General features: G+C 51.2%; 1 protein-coding gene across 1 annotated transcript; it reads right to left on the reverse strand.

Annotated features, from left to right (window-relative positions):
* Positions 1-8143: 8143 nt before the first annotated feature.
* Positions 8144-12480, reverse strand: LOC126515558 (thyrotropin-releasing hormone receptor-like). The gene is made up of 3 exons (XM_050165295.1): positions 11984-12480; positions 10096-10492; positions 8144-9294 (listed from the first exon to the last, which is right to left on the reverse strand). The coding sequence occupies exons 1-3, from the start codon at positions 12340-12342 to the stop codon at positions 8899-8901; spliced, it is 1152 nt and encodes a 383-aa protein (XP_050021252.1). The 5' UTR covers positions 12343-12480; the 3' UTR covers positions 8144-8898.
* Between the last annotated feature and the right edge of the window lie 7640 nt (positions 12481-20120).

The raw sequence follows: 20120 nt of genomic DNA on the forward strand, positions 1-20120 counted from the left end.
GAGGTTTTCCTCACACACGAGTCTAGGTTGTTCCCAAGTTGACAAAGCTAGCATGCCCAACTGTTAGGTCATGAATTACAGGGAAGGAATCAGGGTGGGAATGTGAGGAGATTGGTCACAGTTCCATCCACCATTAGGAAGGAGAAAGAGAAGGAGCCGCCGGTGCTCAGCTCGTTTTCTTCTCATGCAGTCCAGGACCCCAGCTGTGCACGATGCAGTTAGGGGGCGTGTCCTCACCTCAGTTATCCCAAGCTAGACACTCACACATGCTGAGAGGTTTGTCTCCTTCCATGACTCTGGATCCTGTCGCATTGACAGGAGCAACAGTCGTCCTGAGAAGGGGCCTGGCTGAGGTGTTCTGTTCCCGCTCTCCCGCCAAAACAGGGACTCCCTTCCATGTGAACGTGCAGCAAACCGCTGGCCAGGAAGAACATAGCAGCTATGCCCAGCATGTTTGGCAGGCACTGCTGAAAGGAGTCGCTGGCATCCAGGAAATTTGTCCTGGGCACAAGAAGCCAGAGGGTCTGGGTGGAGAAAGGTATCCCCTGGCCAGACCTGTTGGGTTATTGGTACAGAAATGGGGTGACAAGCATGTGCTTTTCATGACCTGTGTCCTCAGCCTCATCAGGGTGAAGGAGCCACTATCTAGTGAGCCCAGGTTTGTCCCTGGGAGGATCTGAGCACCGCATCCCTATGAGCCCCGCAGTGTGGACCCATCCTCCTGCCAGCAGGCAGAACCCTCTGTTAGAATTAACCTCGGCTTGTCTAGTCTCCATTTCCCAGGTCTGGAAGGAAAAAAAATAGAAAGCGTTTCCAAAAAAGGAGGATCTGTGAAGAGACTGGGGGAAGAGAGGAAAGGGAGCTATGGGGGTGAAGAAGGTAGAGGGTGGAGGAAGGGGGCAGGAGAAAGAGACGGGAGACAGGGTGCACACAGCGTAATTACAGCTGCTCCCTGGGGCTCTATTTTTAGCTCTGTCCCCAGAGGAAAGCGAGCCCCTGCCTACACAGGGCAAACAGGTCACCTGACTGCTTGCTTCTTCCACTTGTACCTAATAAAGCTTGTGTCTATCTACCAACCACCCCTGTGCTTAGGAGAAGGAAGAAGGGGAGGGAGGCAGGCAGGCTGGAGGACTGCCTCTGTGAAGGAAAATGGGGTCCCTTGTCACATGCAAATCACAGTGGGGTAGAGAGGGTGTGGTGCCCTGGGAAAGGGCAGAGGCTGCAGGTCCCTCACTCTGCAGTGATCTGTAGAACAGCAGAGCTGTACCTTAAATCCCTGGTTGTACCCCAAACCTTCTCAGAACCTCAGCCACCTCAGGTCCCAGGAAGCTGTACCCAGCCAAAGCTCTCACACACTGTCACCTAGCCAGCTCACAGTTCCTTGGCTACTAGGGGACTCACGGTGGTGCATGTTCAACTTTAGAACAAAGTCATCACCCCAAAAAGAGACACGACATTGACTATTTCCCCACACCTCTCTAAACATCTGCTAACCAGCCTTCTAGTTCTGTGAATTTGGGGGTTCAGACACTTCATGCATATAGAGTGGTCTCTTGGGTCTGGTTTCTTTGACTGGGCTCCAGAAACTCAGGTCATGCGTGCTGTGGCAGGTCTCAGTGCTTCCTGTTCACAGGTGTTAGCGTCTGCTCTGGAATCTTGGCTGGTATCATCTTAGCAACAAGGATGCTGTGTCTGTGTGGTCCTCTGTTATTGGCTTTCTTGGGTACACCTGATTGGATTTTCTGATTCTGTGAAAACTCTAGAATCATTGTAAGATACTTCTTGTGGGGCTGTGTGAGGGCTCCCATTTTCCAGAGCCTTACCAAATTTGTGTCGCCTGCCCTTTCCTGCCAGCCCTCCCCACAGATGTGATGTGGCCTGGGTTTTCCTTGGATGAGGAGGGGCGTTCGTTACCTTTATATGAATTACCAACCTTTGTGGCAACATCAGCCAAAGGTCAGAAATTTGGAAGTTATAAGAGTGTACTTGACCCCGTCTTCTCTGTGAGCCCCAAGATAGGGCTCACTTCCAGGACTCTCAGGCCTCACTGGCTAAATGGAGTATAGACATCTCTGGTCTCTGCATCTGGTACCTAGATGCAGCTCTCTGCACAGCGTTGGTTGTCCATCCAGACAAGGAACTGTTGAGCCCATCCCCCACCCCAGACAGGAGCCTTTGAAGACTGGGGAGTTGACTCAGTCACTAAAGGGCTGGCCTTGCAGTGTAAGGACCTGAGTTCAGATCCCCAGGAATGCACTCTGCAAAGTTTGTTGGGGGCTTAGTGCTAGAGTGCTGCCCCAGCAGCATGAGGAAGGCCCAGGGTTCCGTCCCCAGTACTGTAAACAAACAAATGGGAGGGTTTGCAACATTGTTACTGTTTCTACCGTTTATCTTATAGTCTTAGACACATTGTCTCAATTTTGTCTGAGAGGCCAACAGGGGTCACTAAACACCACAACAGGGGGCAACAGAACTGGCCTCAGCCCTGAGCCTATACTAGAGAGGGTTGTAATTGTTGCCTTGTAAACCAAGGTCACTAGGGTGTCCTACCAGGGCAATGTGAGGGGGTAATTCCACAGCCCACGTCCCTCTGCTGTCTCTCAGTACACCTTGTTCTTAACTGAGATAAAATTCCCAGACTTGCCCTCTCTGCTCTTGAGCAAGCACAAGTGAGTAATATTTAGTGATTCACAAAGCCTTCACCTGTACCTCGCTCTAGAACCTTCCCACCATCACATAGGGTCTCTGAGCACATGAGGATGCGTGCCTCTAGCCCTTCCTCCAGCCCTCAGGCACCTGGAAACCTCTCTCTATTCTGAATTCTGTCTTGGGTGTTTCAGAGCCTGTGGCCTCTGGCTTGCCGTCCCAGCACTGCATCCCCTGAGATCTTCCCTGCTGAGCGTGCTGGTGCCTCATTCTTTTCCAGTCTGGATGGCATTCCACTGTGTGGAGTTGCCATGTTTGTTTGGCTACTTACTAGCTGGTGAATATGTGGCAGGCCAGTTTTTTTTTTATTTTATACTATAGATATAGCTTCCTGCTCTGTTGCCCAGGCTGACTTCAGTCTTTGGCTCAAGCATGCCGTGTGTCTGTGTGTGCTCCTTGACAGTTGGCAGGCGACAACTCTGAGTTCTGTGTCTGCTGGAACCCTGGTACCTTCAACTCCTCCTGCCTCTCCCTGCCCAACCCTGGAATTACAGATATGCACCAATATGCCCAGCTTTTTCATGGGTGCCAGGGATCTGAGCTCAGCTCCTTATGCTCGTGTGGTAAGCACCTTATCAACTAAGCCATGCCCCTAGCCCCTAAAGCCACAGGCTTTAAGCATGTAGATGTGGGGCCTTTACCCCCCCCACACACCTCCCACACCACCACTGCAAAGCAAACTAAATGGGCATTTGGGAGGCAAGGGCATCCGTTATTCAATAAAGCTGTACAAACACACATCATCTCAGCTACAATAAGCAAGATTAAAGAGCTTATAAACTTTCAATTAAAAGATAATTTATGCGCATGTGGAATGGACGGCTGTGAGGAGCAGAGAAACTGTCCTGCTTAGCTTGGGGGAGGGTGGGCGGCAGAGTCAGTAGGGGTTACAGAGCGAAATCTGCAAGCCAAGCCTCAGCTGCCTGCAGGTGGGAACCAGACACCAAGTGGGAAGTGGGAAGTGATGCCTTTGGTCCTTTATCTGGGCTGTGAGAAAAGCCAGAAACCAGTGGGTCTAGAGGTGTCAACCAGCTGGTGCCTTGAGCAATTGATATGAACACAAGTGAGGACAGAGGACACTTATTTGCCAGGTCTGTGCCTTTTCAGAACCAAAAGTTTCTAAAGAGACACCCACCACCACCACCCCCACCCCCACCCCACCACCACCACCACCACCACCACCACCACCCCCACCCCCACCCCACCACCACCACCACCACCACCACCACCACCCCCACCCCCACCCCCACCCCACCACCCCCGTCCCAAAGGCTCCATCTTCCTCAGCCACTCCTGCTTCTCCCAACTTCTGATCCCTCGACCTTTTGGAGACTCCCTGGGCCATCTCCCTCCCTCCCACCTCTTCTCATGCGGTCCTCATTATCTTGAAGTGGGTCTCCCTGGTCACTGCCTCTCCCTAAGCACCTTTTTCAGTGTTGAGTCAGAACAGCACCAGCCACGCGGGCTCAGTCTGAATTCTGGTTTTCACTTGAACTAGAAATGTCCTGTGTGGCACCCTGTGGCCGAACCCTTGGGCTCCTCCCACCTTGACCTTTGCATCCTAGGTCAAGGGCACCTTCAGGTCCAGGACAGGCTGTGGAATCTTTCCCTTCACCACCTAGAGAGACCAGGAACCCTGATCACTTTCAGGATTTTACAAAACCTGCCACAGCGCTGTGTACATGCAGTTCCGCTATGCCCCATGGGGACCTGGCCATGAGAGACTGTCACTCTTGCAGGCATCAAGCAATGAGACCCAGGACAGCATTACTAAGAGAGACAGGCAAGTTCCTTCTCTTCCGAGGGCCTGGGTTTCCCAGCAGAGAAACAGGAGCTTTGATATGCCAAGCTTTGATGCTGTGGGTCTCCTCTGGTGGCCCTGGCCTGTGTGAGCCCTGTGAGCTCAGCTTTTTCCAGTCTGTCTAGGGGAGCTGAGCCGCTGTTCCTCTGCATCCATGTCATTTGCAAGCTGCTTAGGGGACACCCACTAAGCGCCTCACTCCCTGAGCTACCCTCATCATGGTGGCACCATCTGGCCCAGTGTCTGTTCTGAACATGGTGTCTTCTCCACATATTTCCTCATTTCTTGCACTCAAGATCAGGGACCGTGTGCTCTGAGGGCCTCAGTGATGCCATGCCTGTAGTGGATTCTCTGGGTGCCCCACCCCCTACCTCAGCCCCACTCCAACCCGTTGCCATGTGTGGGTACCCAGCACTAAAGTCACTTGGCTCTTCTCTGCCACAGAATGGAGGTCACAAAAATAGGGGTTTGATACTGATACCCAGGACAGCCATCAACCAATGAAGATGGGGGTCATGACAAATGCCATCTGTCCTTAGGAGGGAGGATGCAGAGGACAAACCTCACGGCTGTACATAAGGGCTCTCAGTGGGACCAGGTCAGGTGCGACTGTCTCCATATTGTACCTTTAATTCACTTCTCTTCCTTCCCTGCCTCTTCCCAAATCAAATCACCCCCTTCCCAGAACAGCAGCTGTTTCTGTCTTCCGTTCCAGTTGGTCTTAGGGGAGCCAATGAGACAGCACTGCCTGCTTTCCTTCTCAGTGGCTGGCACAGGGCTGGGGCACTCTCCTCTGTAAGGTCTCCACCCTGGGCTTCATCCTGGGACATCCTTCCTTGGCCAGCTCTAGCTGTCATCTTCCCTGCACTGCCCCACAGAAGGCCACCTGGTCGGGCGCCCTGAGCTTTGTATATTTCCTGTGCTTGACTCTAACTCTCAAGATCTGCCCCTCCCTGTTCCATTCATGAGCTCCCCTTGCCAGATGCTGTGAGGCTGAACCCCGGCTTTTGACGCAGCTCAGAAGAGCAGCTCCTAAGTGTGTAAGCTGTAGGTAGGCGGATCTAGGGTTCAAGGTCAGCCTGGATCAACATAGCAAGCAAAACAGACACAGGGCTGGAGAAATGGCTCAGGAGCTTAAAAAGTCCTTGCTACCTTTGCAGAGGACCTGAGTTCAGCTCCCAGCACCTACGCTGGGGTGGCTCACAACCGCTGTAACTCCAGCTCCAGGAGCTACACTGCCTCTTCTGGTCTCTACAGGCACTGCAGTCATGAGCAGCCCCCCCCCCCATCATAGATATACTTCTATTAAAAATGTGAAAAACAAAACAAAGAAACCCAGCACAGGAAGCAACTAACAGGTCAGGTTGATTAGAGTAAGAGAACTATGAAGATGGAAGTCCTTTCCTCTCTTAACAACAAGAATTAAACTGTTTCCTTGATTTTTTTTTTGACTCCTGTAGGCCTAGCAGGACACTCAAAGATTAGTGGATCCTTTGTCTTCTAGCATCTGCAGCTCCAGCAACTGCAGGGAATGAAATGGGCTAACAAATCCCACGATACCCACACTGGTGGCCCTTCCAATTACCTACATGATTTTAAGATGAACTTCAGGTGACAAATGGGGCGGCCAGGCCCTGTGCTTGAAGACTAATTACTGTGCCTCCAGACCCCACTCCTCACTGGCTGTATCTGCTCGTCTGTGGGAACTCCTGAGCAAGCACCTAGCCTCCTCAGGGGAGGGGGTCGTCATATCATAGACTAGGCCAGCATCTTTCAGGGCTGAGCCGGTGCACCTGACTGTGGAGGTCCTGGAGTGTCCTGGGTCTCATGGGCGAGACAAGGTGTCTGTAGTGTGCTGTGACCTAAGAAGGTTCCAGAGCCCAAGCCTGGGAGTAGACATCCATAGTCACCTGCCTCCAGAGAAAACGTGCATGAGACAGGCTGTCCAAGCTTGCTCCAAGCACAACTCGTGTATATGTAAAAGACTTTATGTTACATACGAGCAAATTATACATTTACAAACATCTGTGTGTCGTTGGGCAGTCTTGAGGAAGATTCGTGTCTCCCAAGTCTTTCTCTGCAATCTTTCCATTCGAGGGTTCTCGGCTGCCTCCCAAGACAGAGCTCTTGCCACAGGTGTAAAGCAGATGCTGACTCAGGACCAGAGAGACTCTTGAGGTCTGCTCCATGGTTTTCATCTCCAGGGTGTTCAGCATATCCCAGGCAGCCTGCTTCTGAGGCAGGAGTCCACAGTGGTCAAACATCTATATCCTTTATAAGATCCCTGCAGTCCTGGGGCTGCTAGCCTGCTTCATCCCATCCAGAGGTTAAAGTCACAGAGAAAACTCAGTATAACAGGACACCATATACCCAGGCAGCATTCACCAGCCAACCAGCAACTTTACCAAACAGGATTCCAAGCCAAGAGTGGGAGGGGCCACTGACCGCATGCTGTACAAGAGAGAAGCTACAGGAGGCTAGAGCTGGACGCCCAGTTGAAGTGCGGTGGTTTTGGAGGATGGCATGGAGCTGACCTCAAGAGCTCTGCCAGTCTGAGCTGGCCCTACAAGACCAAGTTCACCCAAGAAAGTGAGTACTCCCCGGTGTGTCGCACCAAGAGGCCTGTCTGTCGTAATGTGATCTTCAGGTCTGCATTTGACAAAGCCCACTCCCCTAGTGCTGTGCTTCAGGGGAACGGGTAACTAGGAAAGATGAGATAGGACAGGAAAATATTTGGAGTGTCTGATGTCAGCAAGGTTTTGTCCAGGCTACAGTCAGAGAGAGAGGTCACAAGTCTGGGCCGGGTGGTGCTTGCAGAGCACACAGGCAGACCGGGCAGCCTGGGAGACCACGGATGGATCTGACAGCCTTACCTCCATGTTTGCCCCCTACATCTGACTACTTCATGTAAGCTCTGATCTCAGAGTGCAGGAGACGGGGAGGAGCTAGGGATCAGGTCTGTCTGGCCACATCCGGCAGGGGACACGTGCATGTCACATGGGTGTGGTAAAGAAGAAGTCACAGGGTGAAGGGGCTCTAAGGATGGCAGGAACAGCCGGCTCAGGTAGAGGGTTGGAGCAAGTCCTGCCCTAGCACAGCCAGCCTGGTGTGTGGGCGTCCAAAGAATGTCCCCCTCAGTCTGGAGACCACGGCATGGGCAGGCCTCAGGTAGGGCTCCCGCTGCTCTGGGTGACCCCCAACTGTTGTTGTTGTGTTGACTTTCCCTCTAGTAAGGTCCATTATTCCCCAATATGTGAGGTTCTAAATGTCCTACCCCACAAAACCAGACTCAGCAATCAGAGCCCCTAAAAAGTCAGTTCTATTTTGAAGTAGCCCAGGTACCCAGAGCAGGAATGAGTCAGTAGGATCACATCCAGCCGGGAAGGCAGAAGCTGTGTGAGTAGGCTGACTCACCTGGTCCAGCTATGCGGGCACACACACACACACACACACACACACACACACACACACCAGCATCTACCAATTCCTGCCTTCCTGAGGTCTCCAGTCAGAGTGACCACTTCTGCGTATTGAAACATGTTTGCTATAGTATTCCTCAATGTTGGGGTCCTGGGACTAAGGCAGGGTCACTGGCCCCATTTTACAGTGTGGGACATGAAGCCTACTGGTCCTCAGGCTCAGCCAGTAGTCCTGTAGGCAGTGATGGAGCTGGCTCCCAGCAGAGGCTTCTCCTGACATCTCTCGAGTCTGCAGCATGCCTCCAGTAAAAACATAGCATGCAAGACAGCAACTGACAGAGAGGGTCCAGACAGCCAGGCTTGCATGTTTGGGGCCAAGGAGGTAGAGGTGACTTCTTGGTGCTGGTTGGGAAGACAAATTGTTCCCTTCAAGAACATCTGTGGTGGGTGAGCTTGCTTGGTGGGCTCTCTTACAGGGCTGCCCACCTTAATGGAAGACTGGAAAGGATGCTGGGGCCAGGGATGAACATCATGGAGCAGCCCTGGGTGACTGGCTGGACACCGGTTCTTTTAACCCCCACTGTCTAATGATCACATTTGAAACCTGTACGCATGGGCTCACCAAGGGACTGCAGTGCTCAAGGCCTGGAAGGACGTTCCGTCAATAATAAACTCCAAAAGATGCTTAAAGTAATGAGCGGGAACAGAAGAAAGGTTTTGAAGGGGTGAAGACTGGGTCTCCAGCTTCCTCTCTGTTCCCACCAGCCTGGCTTCAGAATAGAGAGCTACCCACACAGGAACTAGCTGAGAACATTCCAGTGTCCTCCTCCATGGTAAAGGGACCTCTGGTGACCCATGGGCAGTGAGCTATCTGTCCCTCTCCTGGCGATCCACCAGTGTTCAGAGCAGATATCAACCAGACCACTGAGCAAGCCAGCACAGGGAGCAGAGTCAGGGGCCAGGCAGGAGCCTTCAGAGCGCACTGAAGTGGGGCTCTTGCTGGCAATGCAGGGACCCAGCGGCTGTGGGACCTGAGGCCTCTATGGAGCCCAGCTGCATCTTCTCAGTCCCCCCTGGGGTCTCCTGGACAGCACTGAAGCTGCTGGCAGTGACGCATGCTGCACGCTTCTGCGGCCCAGCTGCCTTGCACCAGCACAGCTTCAGGAAGGCCGCACGGAACTTCTGGGACATGAGGCTGTAGATGACAGGGTTGATGGCACTATTGGTGTAGACACAGGTGCGGCAGAACAGCAGAACCCAGGGATCCAGGAAAGGCTGGGCCACGAAAGAGTTGAGCAACACCAGCGTGCGGTAGGGGGTCCACAGCAAGGCAAAAAGCAACACGACCACCGCCAGCATCCTGGTGGCCTGTGGAGAGGGAAGGCGGGAGGGCACGGCCGTGAGACGCACTCAACAATCATAGCTAGAAGCTGACAACAGGGATGCCATGTGCAGCAGATACCAAAACCAGCGGCTCGGGGCATCTCTCAGAGCTGAGACTCAGACTGAGCTTCCCAAGATACTGAATTTCCAAGGATACAATTCTATTACAAAGTCCCTGGTGCCAGATAGGGTCCCCACTGTGACTCTGGGCACCCACACCTCATTTTCAGCTACTCATCCTTCTTTCTCTCCCCACTCCTGAATGTTCCCATTTCATATATTCAAAGTCCTTCTCCGCTCAGCTTGCCACCTCAGCATCAACCTTGGCTGTTTCTCTTCTGGGAATGCTTCCCTGCACCTGGCTTGACTGCTCTTCCTTGCCAACACTGGTGCTCTACCCATCTGTCACCTCTTAGCAAGGCCTCCTGAACTGCCCCCTGACTCCTGTTCCCCAGCATCATGTGTTCCCATGTTTCCTTCCTGCCTGTCCTTGGACAGGCTTGTGTTCACTTTGTAGTTCAAGGAGGGCATCTGACTGTGTTTCCATGTTCTCTCTGTGTCCCAGCTTCCACATGGCATATGAAATGGCTTGGCAGGCACTGCATGTATGTATGTATGTATGTATGTATGTATGTATGTATGTATGTATGTGCAAATGAGAGACCAAATGACTTAGACGCTTTGCCAGCCATGCCCTGTGTGTTTTATGCTCTTTTGCATATCTGTGCCTCTCCCCATGATTCTCCTCACATGCAACCCCCACCTGCACCCAGGAGTCCTCCTAACCTGCTTCCTGGAGGACATGGAGCCCTTGGATCTAGAGCAGCAACTGCCTGGTGCACCCTCACCCTGCCCAGTGGGTTGTCTCGCCTTCTGCCAGGCCTCCTGGGACAATGAGCTCTGAAATAAAATCCTCCCAATGAGCCCATAGAGCACCACGGTCACCAGCAGGGGTGCGATGAAGAAGACGGTGAAGTCCAGCAGGTAGATGGGCAGGTAGAGGTCTCGGGACACCTTGTAGCCACATTCCAGGCGCTGATTGTCATGAACATTGAGGTCCACCAAGAAGAACCAGAGTAGGCAATAGAGGGATGTGACCCCCCAAATACCTGCGATGATCCGTTTAGCCCGGGCCACGGTGCACACAGTCTGTGCTTTCATTGGGTGGCAAATAGCGATGTACCTGTGGGGCACAGGCAAGGCATGTTGGCTCCTGGGGCCATGGGACTGCTCGGCTTATGTCTGAGACACCTGACCCAAACTGAGCCCGGCCTGAGTAAGGGTGGCTGGGCTGTACTTGGCAAGGGCAGTGGGTGGCTGCAAAGGTGTAGGGTGAGGACACTTCAAGGACAGGCAGGACAAGGCCAGCCTCCCAAGGACAGAAAAGCAACCTGGAAATATCCTGTCCTGTGACTCCATGGCTCTCAAAGTCGCTTTTGAATGCCACATGTGGTCAAAGCGTTTTTTGGTACTCTCCACCAAAGGCAGGGAGTTACACTGTACGCCCCTCACAGGCAGATCTCCTTATTGCTCACACTCAGGGCCCTGGGAACAGTCATATGGCACAGATGAGACATCCCCATGCTGACTTGTTCCCAGGCAAGCACAGACAGGGATTGTAGAAGTGGACCTAGTGTTTGGCTATGGCAGACATGAACTCTGCCCAGATTCTGGGTATCCCTAATAAGTTGCTGGGCTCAAAGTCTCAACTCCTGTCACCCCAAATTGAGGCTTCGGATCAGCATGTTCAATCTTTGGGCCATTTGTTTCTGGTGTGTTACTACAATCAGAACTAAGCCAGACATGGTGGTACACATTTGTAATTCTGGGATCCAGGAGGCTGAAACAGCAGGATTCCAATGAGTTTGAGCCATCCTCAGCTACAAAAAGAGTTCAAGGCCAGCTTGCTATTCCAGTATGTATTCATAGTGAAACCCTGTCTTATAAAATGAACAAATAAACAAAAAATTCAAGCTGGTGGAGATTCAAGAGACACACCATTGCTGAGCACAATAGCACAGGCCTGTTCAGTCTCTTGACAGGCTGAGGGAGGAGGATCACAAGTTTATAGTCAACCTGAACAAGTCCGTCTCACTGGGCGGTGGTGGTACATGTCTTCAATCCCAGCACTCAGGAGGCAGAGGCAGGCAGATCTCTGTGAGTTCGAGTTCGAGGCCAGCCTGGTCTACAAGAGCTAGTTACAGGATAGGCCCCAAAGCTACAGAGAAACCCTGTCTTGAAAAACAAACAAAACAAAACAAAACAAAAAGGCCATCTCAGGGTTAACTTATTTTAAAGATTAGAGATATGGATTGCCTAGTATGTGGAAGACCCAGGGTTCAATCTCCAGTAGTTGGGGGTGGTGAAAAAGATCATCCAAGTGCCTGTGTTCTGGATGGGAAATCAAGACTCAGAGGAAGTCAGAGGCCTTTCCTGGTGCCCTACAGCAATCTAGAAGCAGAGCAAGTGCCCACATTTGTGATGGTTCTTCTAGCACCCCACACTGGTTTAGCTCTCCACACAGGCTCTAGCACCCCACACTGGCTTAGCTGAACAGAAGGTTCAATGGAGCCTCAATTTACCAGAAATCTCTGCTTGAATCCAGGCTCCTTGGATTCTCATTAAGGAAGACAATGGAAGAGAGAAGGCATGGGGGTAGCCTGTGGGTACTTACCTCTCCACAGTAAATGCCAGGATGGAGCAGGAGGAGACATTGATGCCTAGATACTGGAAGTAGGTGATACCCAAGCAGCCAGCATGTCCATAGATCCAGTGCCCCACCAGGCTGTCAGAGACATTGGGCAGCCCCGCGGCCACCAGCACTATCAGGTCGGCTAGAGCTAAGCTGACCAGGTAGCAGTTGGTGGGCGTGTGCATGTCTTGTGAGGTCAGCACCACCAGGACCACCATGGTGTTGCCCACGATGCCGGTGGTGCACACCAGGAGCACTAGGAAGACTGAGACCACCTTGTACTCTGGCAGGCCCAGCGTGGTATCACCATGGACCAGTGAGATATTGCTGGGGCCGTCCATCTTGCTGGCGTTTTCTGTGATGCCCTGCAGGCCTGGAGGGGTAGGAAGAGGCAGTTCTGAGAGGCAGCCATGGGTTGGGCTGGGCTACAGACTGGATCATAAAAATACCTGCCCAGGGCACCGCATTCAGAGACCTGGGGCTGTGTGGCAGGGATACTGCATTGGGGCAGGTCAAGGAGTGTGCAGGGTATTCTGCCGTTCCACCCTGCGTGGATGCAGTAAACAGCCCACTGTGGAAGGGGGACTGCACCTTATATGCTGTCGAGCTCTCTGTCAGGAAAACTGAGGGCTCAGCTGCTGAGTCTGCAGCATCCCTAAGCCTCAACACACCCACCATGGACAGGAAGGACGCACACCTGCTTCTCAGGAGCATAGAAAATGTCCCTGGCCTTGACCTTGATAAGTGATCTGCATCTGTTTCTTTAATATTATTTAGGTTTTTTCCTTTTTATATTTTTATGTACATGGGTGTTTTGCCTGAATGGATGACCATATATCTAATACCTGTGGAAGGTACAAGAGGGCATCCGATGCCCTGGGTTGGAGCTACAGACAATTGCAAACTGTCATATGGGTGCTCAGACTTGAACCGCGGTCCTCTGGAAGGGTAGCCAGTGCTCTTAACTGCTGAGGCATTTTTTTCCAGCCCTCTTTAAAATTATTATTGTGGAACTTTAAGACTCAGTTTCCCCATCAGTCTGTCTAGTGGGTGGTAACAGTAGCTTTTTTCCAGAGAAGAGTGTTGGGTGCATTACATTATGGCTACAGGACAGGTACTGTGTGCCCGTGCTGAGTGAGGAAGCAGGGAAAAGGGCCGGTTACAGCCTATGAGTTTCACCGGCTCAGGGTTTATTTTTTTGTAGCAGAGGTTGCCAATGGCTTTAAGCAAAGCAGAACATGCTCTCACATGCAGCTTTAAAGGGCTTCATGGGACCCACAGACCCCAGGAAAGTCAGCAGAGGCACAGGTAGAGGTGAGGAGGCCAGGTTGACTGTCAGGTGAGAGGGATCAGGGCTCAGCCAAGCAGTAGCTGGAGAAGGGATAAGGATAAATCAGGGTCTCTCTCTCTCTCTCTCTCTCTCTCTCTCTCTCTCTCTCTCAGGAGATAGCATGACAGGGCATTAGATGGCATCAGGGCAGTCTATAGGGAGTGGGAAAATGCTGGGACATGGCTCAGGTGGGAAGACCAAGAAAGGAGTCCATGCAGGGGTCAGGGGATGCATGTTTGAGAAGGCATAGTCTGAGGCACTGTGGACCCTCCACTGTGGGGTAGAATGGGGAGACATGAAGGAAACCTCTAGAGTCAGGGTTGGAAGTGGAAATACAGCAGCATCAGCATGGGGAGATGGATGGTTCTGTCACCATGTGGAGAATCATCTTGGGACCCAGTTGCTGCTGCAGTCCTATAATGTTCCAAAATGCATGATGTGGTCTCAGCCTACGGCTGAGCGTGGGAGGGCTCAGCTGCTGAGCCTGAAGCCCAGAGCAACAGTTCCAGCCTTGAGCCTCATGGACTCTGGATCTTCTATTTGTCTGCAGGAATGCAAGTGTCTAAGTCTGAGGGCACAGAGACTCGATGAGCCAAATGGAGGAAGTGGGTATGAGTTCTGAGAACAATGGCTCCCTGGGGATGACGACAAAGGAGTTGTGCTGGGATCCAGATAGGGCAGGCACCAGCCCAGGAGCAAAATGGAGTGCACATTGTCATACATGCCACATGTGACGCACAGTACAGACTCCAGGCAAATACCCCGCTACACACAAATAGGACACAGGATACAATACACTCAACTGACACAGCACACATACCTTATACAACATATCCAACACACACATACAGCAAACACTATACAACATACCCAACAGACACACACATACACATGCCCACACCTCAATGCTTATTCCCTGTAGGTGTAATTGGCATGTAGGCAAAGGTGAGCTAAGTATGGCATAAACCCTAAGATGACCTGGATCAGGGAGCAGATCTCCTCGCTCAAGGTCAGGTGCTTATCCACTTCTGCTCAGCCTGATGCACAGTCCCACGGCACTACTTCAGCCCCTGGGACAGGGGCCAAAGCATCAGAACAAGGCAGGATTTGTGGAGAAGCTGTACCACCACAGATGCTACCCACACACAATACACAGCTGTACACAGGACACATGTCACCCACAATGCTCTTGTGCCTACACACATGCAATGTACCTGTGCTGAGCATACATCTAGGTCCACACATGCACACACAAAAATACAAACCAAACATTGTACCTGACTCACAATGACTGCCCACACAGGCATTACAAACCTTACCCACATGTGCAACACAATTCTGTGTACACACTTGACATTCAGCCCTGATGTGCATGCCCTGTGCCCACAGTACAGGATGGACACATGCACACACACACACCACCACCACCACCACCACCACCACCTCAGGCTGACTTTCCACAGCCCAAGCATATACACTGTTCATTCTCACATGCTCACATGGAAACATACTTGACATGCCTGTCCTTACAGACATATCCACATGGTTGGGGACACTCTTGAAAACCAGCCTTTTCCCGTTAGCTGGAGGAGAGGACCACAAGATCTGCAGGATTTAGCAGCTGCTTCGACCCCAACAGTGCTCCTTCTCTGCAGTCAGCGGGAAACTGGTAACCAGGGCTGAATCCAGAGACCTCACAGGGCTCTTCCAGAGCTGCAGAGGTCCATTCCTGACATTTTGTCTCCAAGGACTCTCACCTGCTACTACACCTGTTCTGCAGATACCTCTTTGGGGACCACTGCATACCATGTCCCAGCCAGATGCCCCCTCCAGCAGCCCTTACACACCAAGGGAAACTTCTACGGTCGGGGAACTTACCCAGTGAGGACTCAATGCATTTTCCTCCTTCCAGGTCGGGAGGGGAGGAAGGAGGGAAAAGAGAAAGGGAAGAGAGGAGAGGAAAGGGGAGGAAGCAGAGAGAGAATAAGCGAAAGAAGAGAGGGGGAGAGAGGGAGAGAGAGAGAGAACAATGCCTGAGCTTCAGTCATTCCGTGGAAGGCTTTATGTTCTGCCGACTGCAGTATTACACATTACGCGGCTGTGCACCTCACACACACAGACACACAGCCCCGCCAACTTCTCCTCAGCTCCTCCTCTCACCCTCCCTCTGCAGAGCTGAGAGCCCCATGCCAACCTGCATCAACATCAGCAGCCTAGGCCTCACCAGCAGGGGGACCCAGGAGGAGGAAGTAGCGATGCTGTCTCTTACCCAGCTTGGGTGGGAGTGGTCCCAGGAGTTTATCTGGCTGCCAAGGAACCTCTGCTAGCCAGCAGAGCAATCCTCTGCCTGACAGGAAGGAGACAAAGAGCCCAGAGAGGAACCTGGGGTGTGGGGCCAATATCTCCCGTGGCTAGATAGCACTGCAGCTCCGATCTGAGCCCCATGAATAAGCCGCCGTTGTCCATGAGAGAATGAGCTGGGAGGGGCTGGAGTATATAGGACTGGAAGGACTTGGGGAGGGGCAGGGAGGACTCCATCTATGTGACCGAGAAAGCCATTAAATCTGCTGGGGTGTGGAGGAGAAAGCACCCACATTCTAGTAATAACCCAGTCATCTATGCTCTGAAAGGGGGCCCCATAAACTGGCTCTCCAGAGTGAACTTTGGTGGAATTGTGCCTCAGTTTATCCTTAGGACCCTCAGAGGAGGAGATGTTTATCTCTCCCCGCTGGGAGCATAAGGTATGGTTTTCGGAAGAGCAATGGTGTTGTCCGTGATATGGGGAATGAGACAAACTAAAAAAGTGAAGTTGCATGGAGGAGGGGAGAGGTTGTTTACAGAGGAAATTTTGACAAGGTGGATATCTCTATAGGGTGTGCGGGATAGTGACAAGGGGTGGTGATTGGGACATCTAGGGTAAAACGCTTAAGCAATGGAGAGTGTCTGTGGGGAAAATTCCAGGACGGTTGTCTTCCGGTGGTATGGAACGTCATCTCTGCTTGATGGGTGGGCTCACCTAGGGAGTATGGAGATGCTCTGAGAACAGGCATTACAAGCCCGGGAGTGATGCGTGAAGGACAGAGATGTAGGCAAAGAGCTGCAGAGGCAGCCTGGCCTCTGCCATAGATCCAGTCAAAGCAGAAGCAGCAGCCTGAAGGGAGAGAGGGGGAAACTGCTGAGAGGCTGGGACAAGAGGCTGGCTCTTCAGTACTGGCCAGAGACGTAGCAGGTAAGGTAGAGGAAAGAGGAGGATAATTGGAGATGCTGGCCCATTGTTTTAATGGTTAGGGAGCCAGCTTAGTTATATAGAACAACCAGTAATATAGAGCCTTTCCTGGAACCCCTCCAAAATGAGTTTAGACTCCTCCACCTGTATGGTTTTATCCTCCATACCCATCCACCTCCAGCAGCCCACAGTAAAGTGAGAAACGAGAATGTGGTTTGAGGAGATGGCTGACTGGCTACCCAGAGCAGAAAACCAGCTCCACAGCTGACTGCAGAGTCTTCAACAGATTCTCCATGAGGCAGCACAACCTCTGTCAGTATGGTCACCACCCAAATATAAATTTCTAAGCAAGCTAGTCTGCCTTGTGTCTTTATGCTGACAACTTCATTTCCCTGTATGCATCTGGCTTGTGTAGCCATCTCTGGAGCCTTGGTGATTACATCCTCACAATTCACTTTCTGGCATTTGACCTGGAGCTGACCATGCCTCCAGCAAGGGTTCAGCGCAGCGTCCTTCCAAAGGCACCAGGAAGAGGTTCATAGTCCTTAGCCAGACGATAGCCGCCGACCCAGCTATAACGCTCAGAGCTGTGGGACAGACACTAGCCCTTTGTCTTGGGCCTATGGAGAAGGTCGAGAGGGGCCTTTTTAAACTTTCTGCTTGTGATCTCTGAAAGTCTAAGAAAATTTTATATGACCCAGGTTTGTATGTACATGAAATACATATATATATTATAAATTATTTACTGATAATTCAAGTTTATGCTTACAAAATTATTTGGAGCTGAGAGATGTAGCTAAGTTTGGTAGGGTGCCTGCCTAGTGAATGCTCGACGTCAATCTCTAGCACCACTTAAATCAGGCTTGGTGGTGCATACATGAAATCCTAGAAACTTGCAAAGGCGTAGGCAGGAAGAGCAGAAGTTTAAGGTCATTCTTGCCAACACGGTGAGTTCAAGGCCAGCCTGTGCTGTGTTACATGCAACCCTGCATAAATAAATTTCGGGATATGAGTAGGAGCGGCTCCCACATAGGTCCTTTGCCTCAGTTATTGGCTCACCCAAACCAGTGGCTAAAGCCCTGCAATGCAGAAGCCAGAGAAAAAGCCAGAAGCTTGGAGGTCTGGAGATCCTTTGTCCAACCTCCCTGGGGTGAGAGACCCTTGTAAGGGTAGGTGGGATCCCAGCTGGACACAGAGGCCTAAAGCTGACAGGGCTGATCAACCCCTCCACCTGAGAGCAGGCCCCCTGCTGATCCAGCCTGGCTCTTTCTCATTATCTCAGAACCACGTGGAGGTCCAACACATTCTGAGTGAGTCCTTTTTAACAAGCTGAGTTCACAGCTGGCCAGTTTAGGGCTAACCACACAGCAGCATCTGGCCTGCTCTGGTGCACCCTCTGCTGACCATACAGAGGATCTGCAACGCTGTCCTTTCTCAAATGCTTTTCAGATAGTCTTGACTTTACGGACAGTCAAGGGTGGGCAAACATGTATGGCTATGTCCATGCCTTGAGAGTGTGTACAGCAACATTTAGGCCTGGGATCCCATGAGTCTGGAGTGAGGGGAGCAGGAAGTGAGTCCTAGAGCTCCAAGCTTTCCCTCCTCTGGGGTTCAGGGAGACAATAGGTAGCACTCCAAACCCACAGTGGTCAGAGCCTGGGCCTGGCAGCTGCTTTAAATAAATCTCTTTCCTCTGCTTTGCATTATCGCTTGTCTGTTGACTTGGCCTGTTGAGGAGGAGTGGCTGAGTTGATGTTGTTAGGGCTGCAAGACCTAGGGTTCTGATTCTGTGCCTCATATGAGTGTGCCATACATGGCAACAGGTTGGGCAGTTTTCAGCCAGGTGGGATTTCTTGGTATAAACTTGGCAAAACTCAGATTGTACACTTTCTGGGACATTTACTACTGCCCATTGTCTCAGTGTAGTCGCAATTTAGAAAATCAGCGCCTCTCTCTCCTTTCCCACACTCAAGGAGAAACTATTTTCCATGCTTTTATCTTTTCAGGCATTTTGTTGTCATTGTTTTCCGAGACAGGGTTTCCCTGTGTAGTCCTGGCTGACCTGGAACTCACTCTGTAGACCAGGCTGGCCTCGAACTCCCAGAGATCTGCCTGCCTCTTCCTCCTGAGTGCTGGGATTAAAGGCGGGCACCCCCACCGTCCAGCTTCAGGTAGTTTTCTTAGCATTCGTACTGATATATTTCCTCTGTTTGATGTGGGAGTGATTTCTTATTAATAAAGAAACTGCCTAGGCCCCTTGATAGGCCAACCCTTAGGTGGGTGGAGTAAACAGAACAGAATTCTGGGAGAAAGAAGCTTAGTCGAGGAGTCGCCATGATTCACCCACGCCAGACAGATGCAGGTTAAGATCCTCCCTGGTAAGCCACCTCATGGGCTACACAGAATATTAGAAATGGGTTAGATTAATATGTAAGAGCTAGCCAATAAGAGGCTACAGATAACGGGCCAGACGGTGTTTAAAAAAATACAGTTTCCGTGTAATTATTTCGGGGCATAAGCTAGCGCAGCCAGGTGCCGGGGAGTGGCTCCCAGACGTGATGGGCTAAATCCACTTAAAAACCTGAGAAGGCTTAAAAATAAGGGAGAGAGAGTTTAACACAGATTTTTGCTGTTTGTTGGTGGCGTGCTGTAGAGAAATTTCCTGACTCAGCAACAGCAGCAGAAAAAAGCTGCATCATTTTAAAGCACGGCTTCCTGGGGCTGTGCTGCCAGCGTGAACTCTGGCTTTAAAGCATTTCAAGGCTTTTATGGGACTGGATGTTTGTGTTCCCACTTGGGATCGGAGAAGAGTGCTCTGAGACCGTGCAGATGGCTCCGCGCTCCCGCCTGCACCTGGGCAGATGGCAGAATCAGGCTTAGGCAGGCGGAAGAGCATAGCGGATTCCTGCGGCCATACAGACTGTTTTCAGACTGCGCAGTGCTCTGCGTGTCAGATTTGGCTGTAACTTGGATGAAAAGAGTTTCTGTGCTGCACACTCAGTCTCAGAATTAACTGCTGACTGTGGCGCCAATGTGGACTTGCTGTGTGCCTGGAACTGTGAGTGGTTCAGGGGCACCAAATGGCTCTAAGGCAGGAGCGGCTGCTCCATGCTGAACTGTGCTGACCTCAGGCAGGAACTACCGTAATTGCCATAATAATAGTGCAGTTAAGGTTTAGACTGGGCAGGACACAGGCAGTACCGTATTACCTGTACAGGGTGCAACTTAAGTTTTTAAGAAGTGCTTAACATTTTAAGAAATGATCCTGGATAGTAAAAAAATTACAGATTCACAATAGAACAGATTCAGACACTGTTGGATGAATGTATGTAGGCTTGGGAGAGAAAAGAAAAAGAATATAAAGAATAAAGTTAATGTCTTAAAAAGAAAAAGGGTAAAGTCTTTAAAGAGACAGAGTACAGAAGTACAGATAGTTATAGATTAAAAGAAATAAAGAAAAATAAGCCACGTAAAAATGGAAAATTCACAGAGAGTCTGGATTATGTACATTGTGTTTTCTTTAAAATTTTTGACTGTGAAGGAGCTAAGTACAGAGAGACATT

This window comes from Alexandromys fortis, unplaced genomic scaffold, assembly GCF_014885135.2.
Source record: "Alexandromys fortis isolate MF-2015 unplaced genomic scaffold, M_Fortis_MF-2015_v1.1 scaffold_165, whole genome shotgun sequence".
NCBI lineage: Eukaryota > Metazoa > Chordata > Mammalia > Rodentia > Cricetidae > Alexandromys > Alexandromys fortis.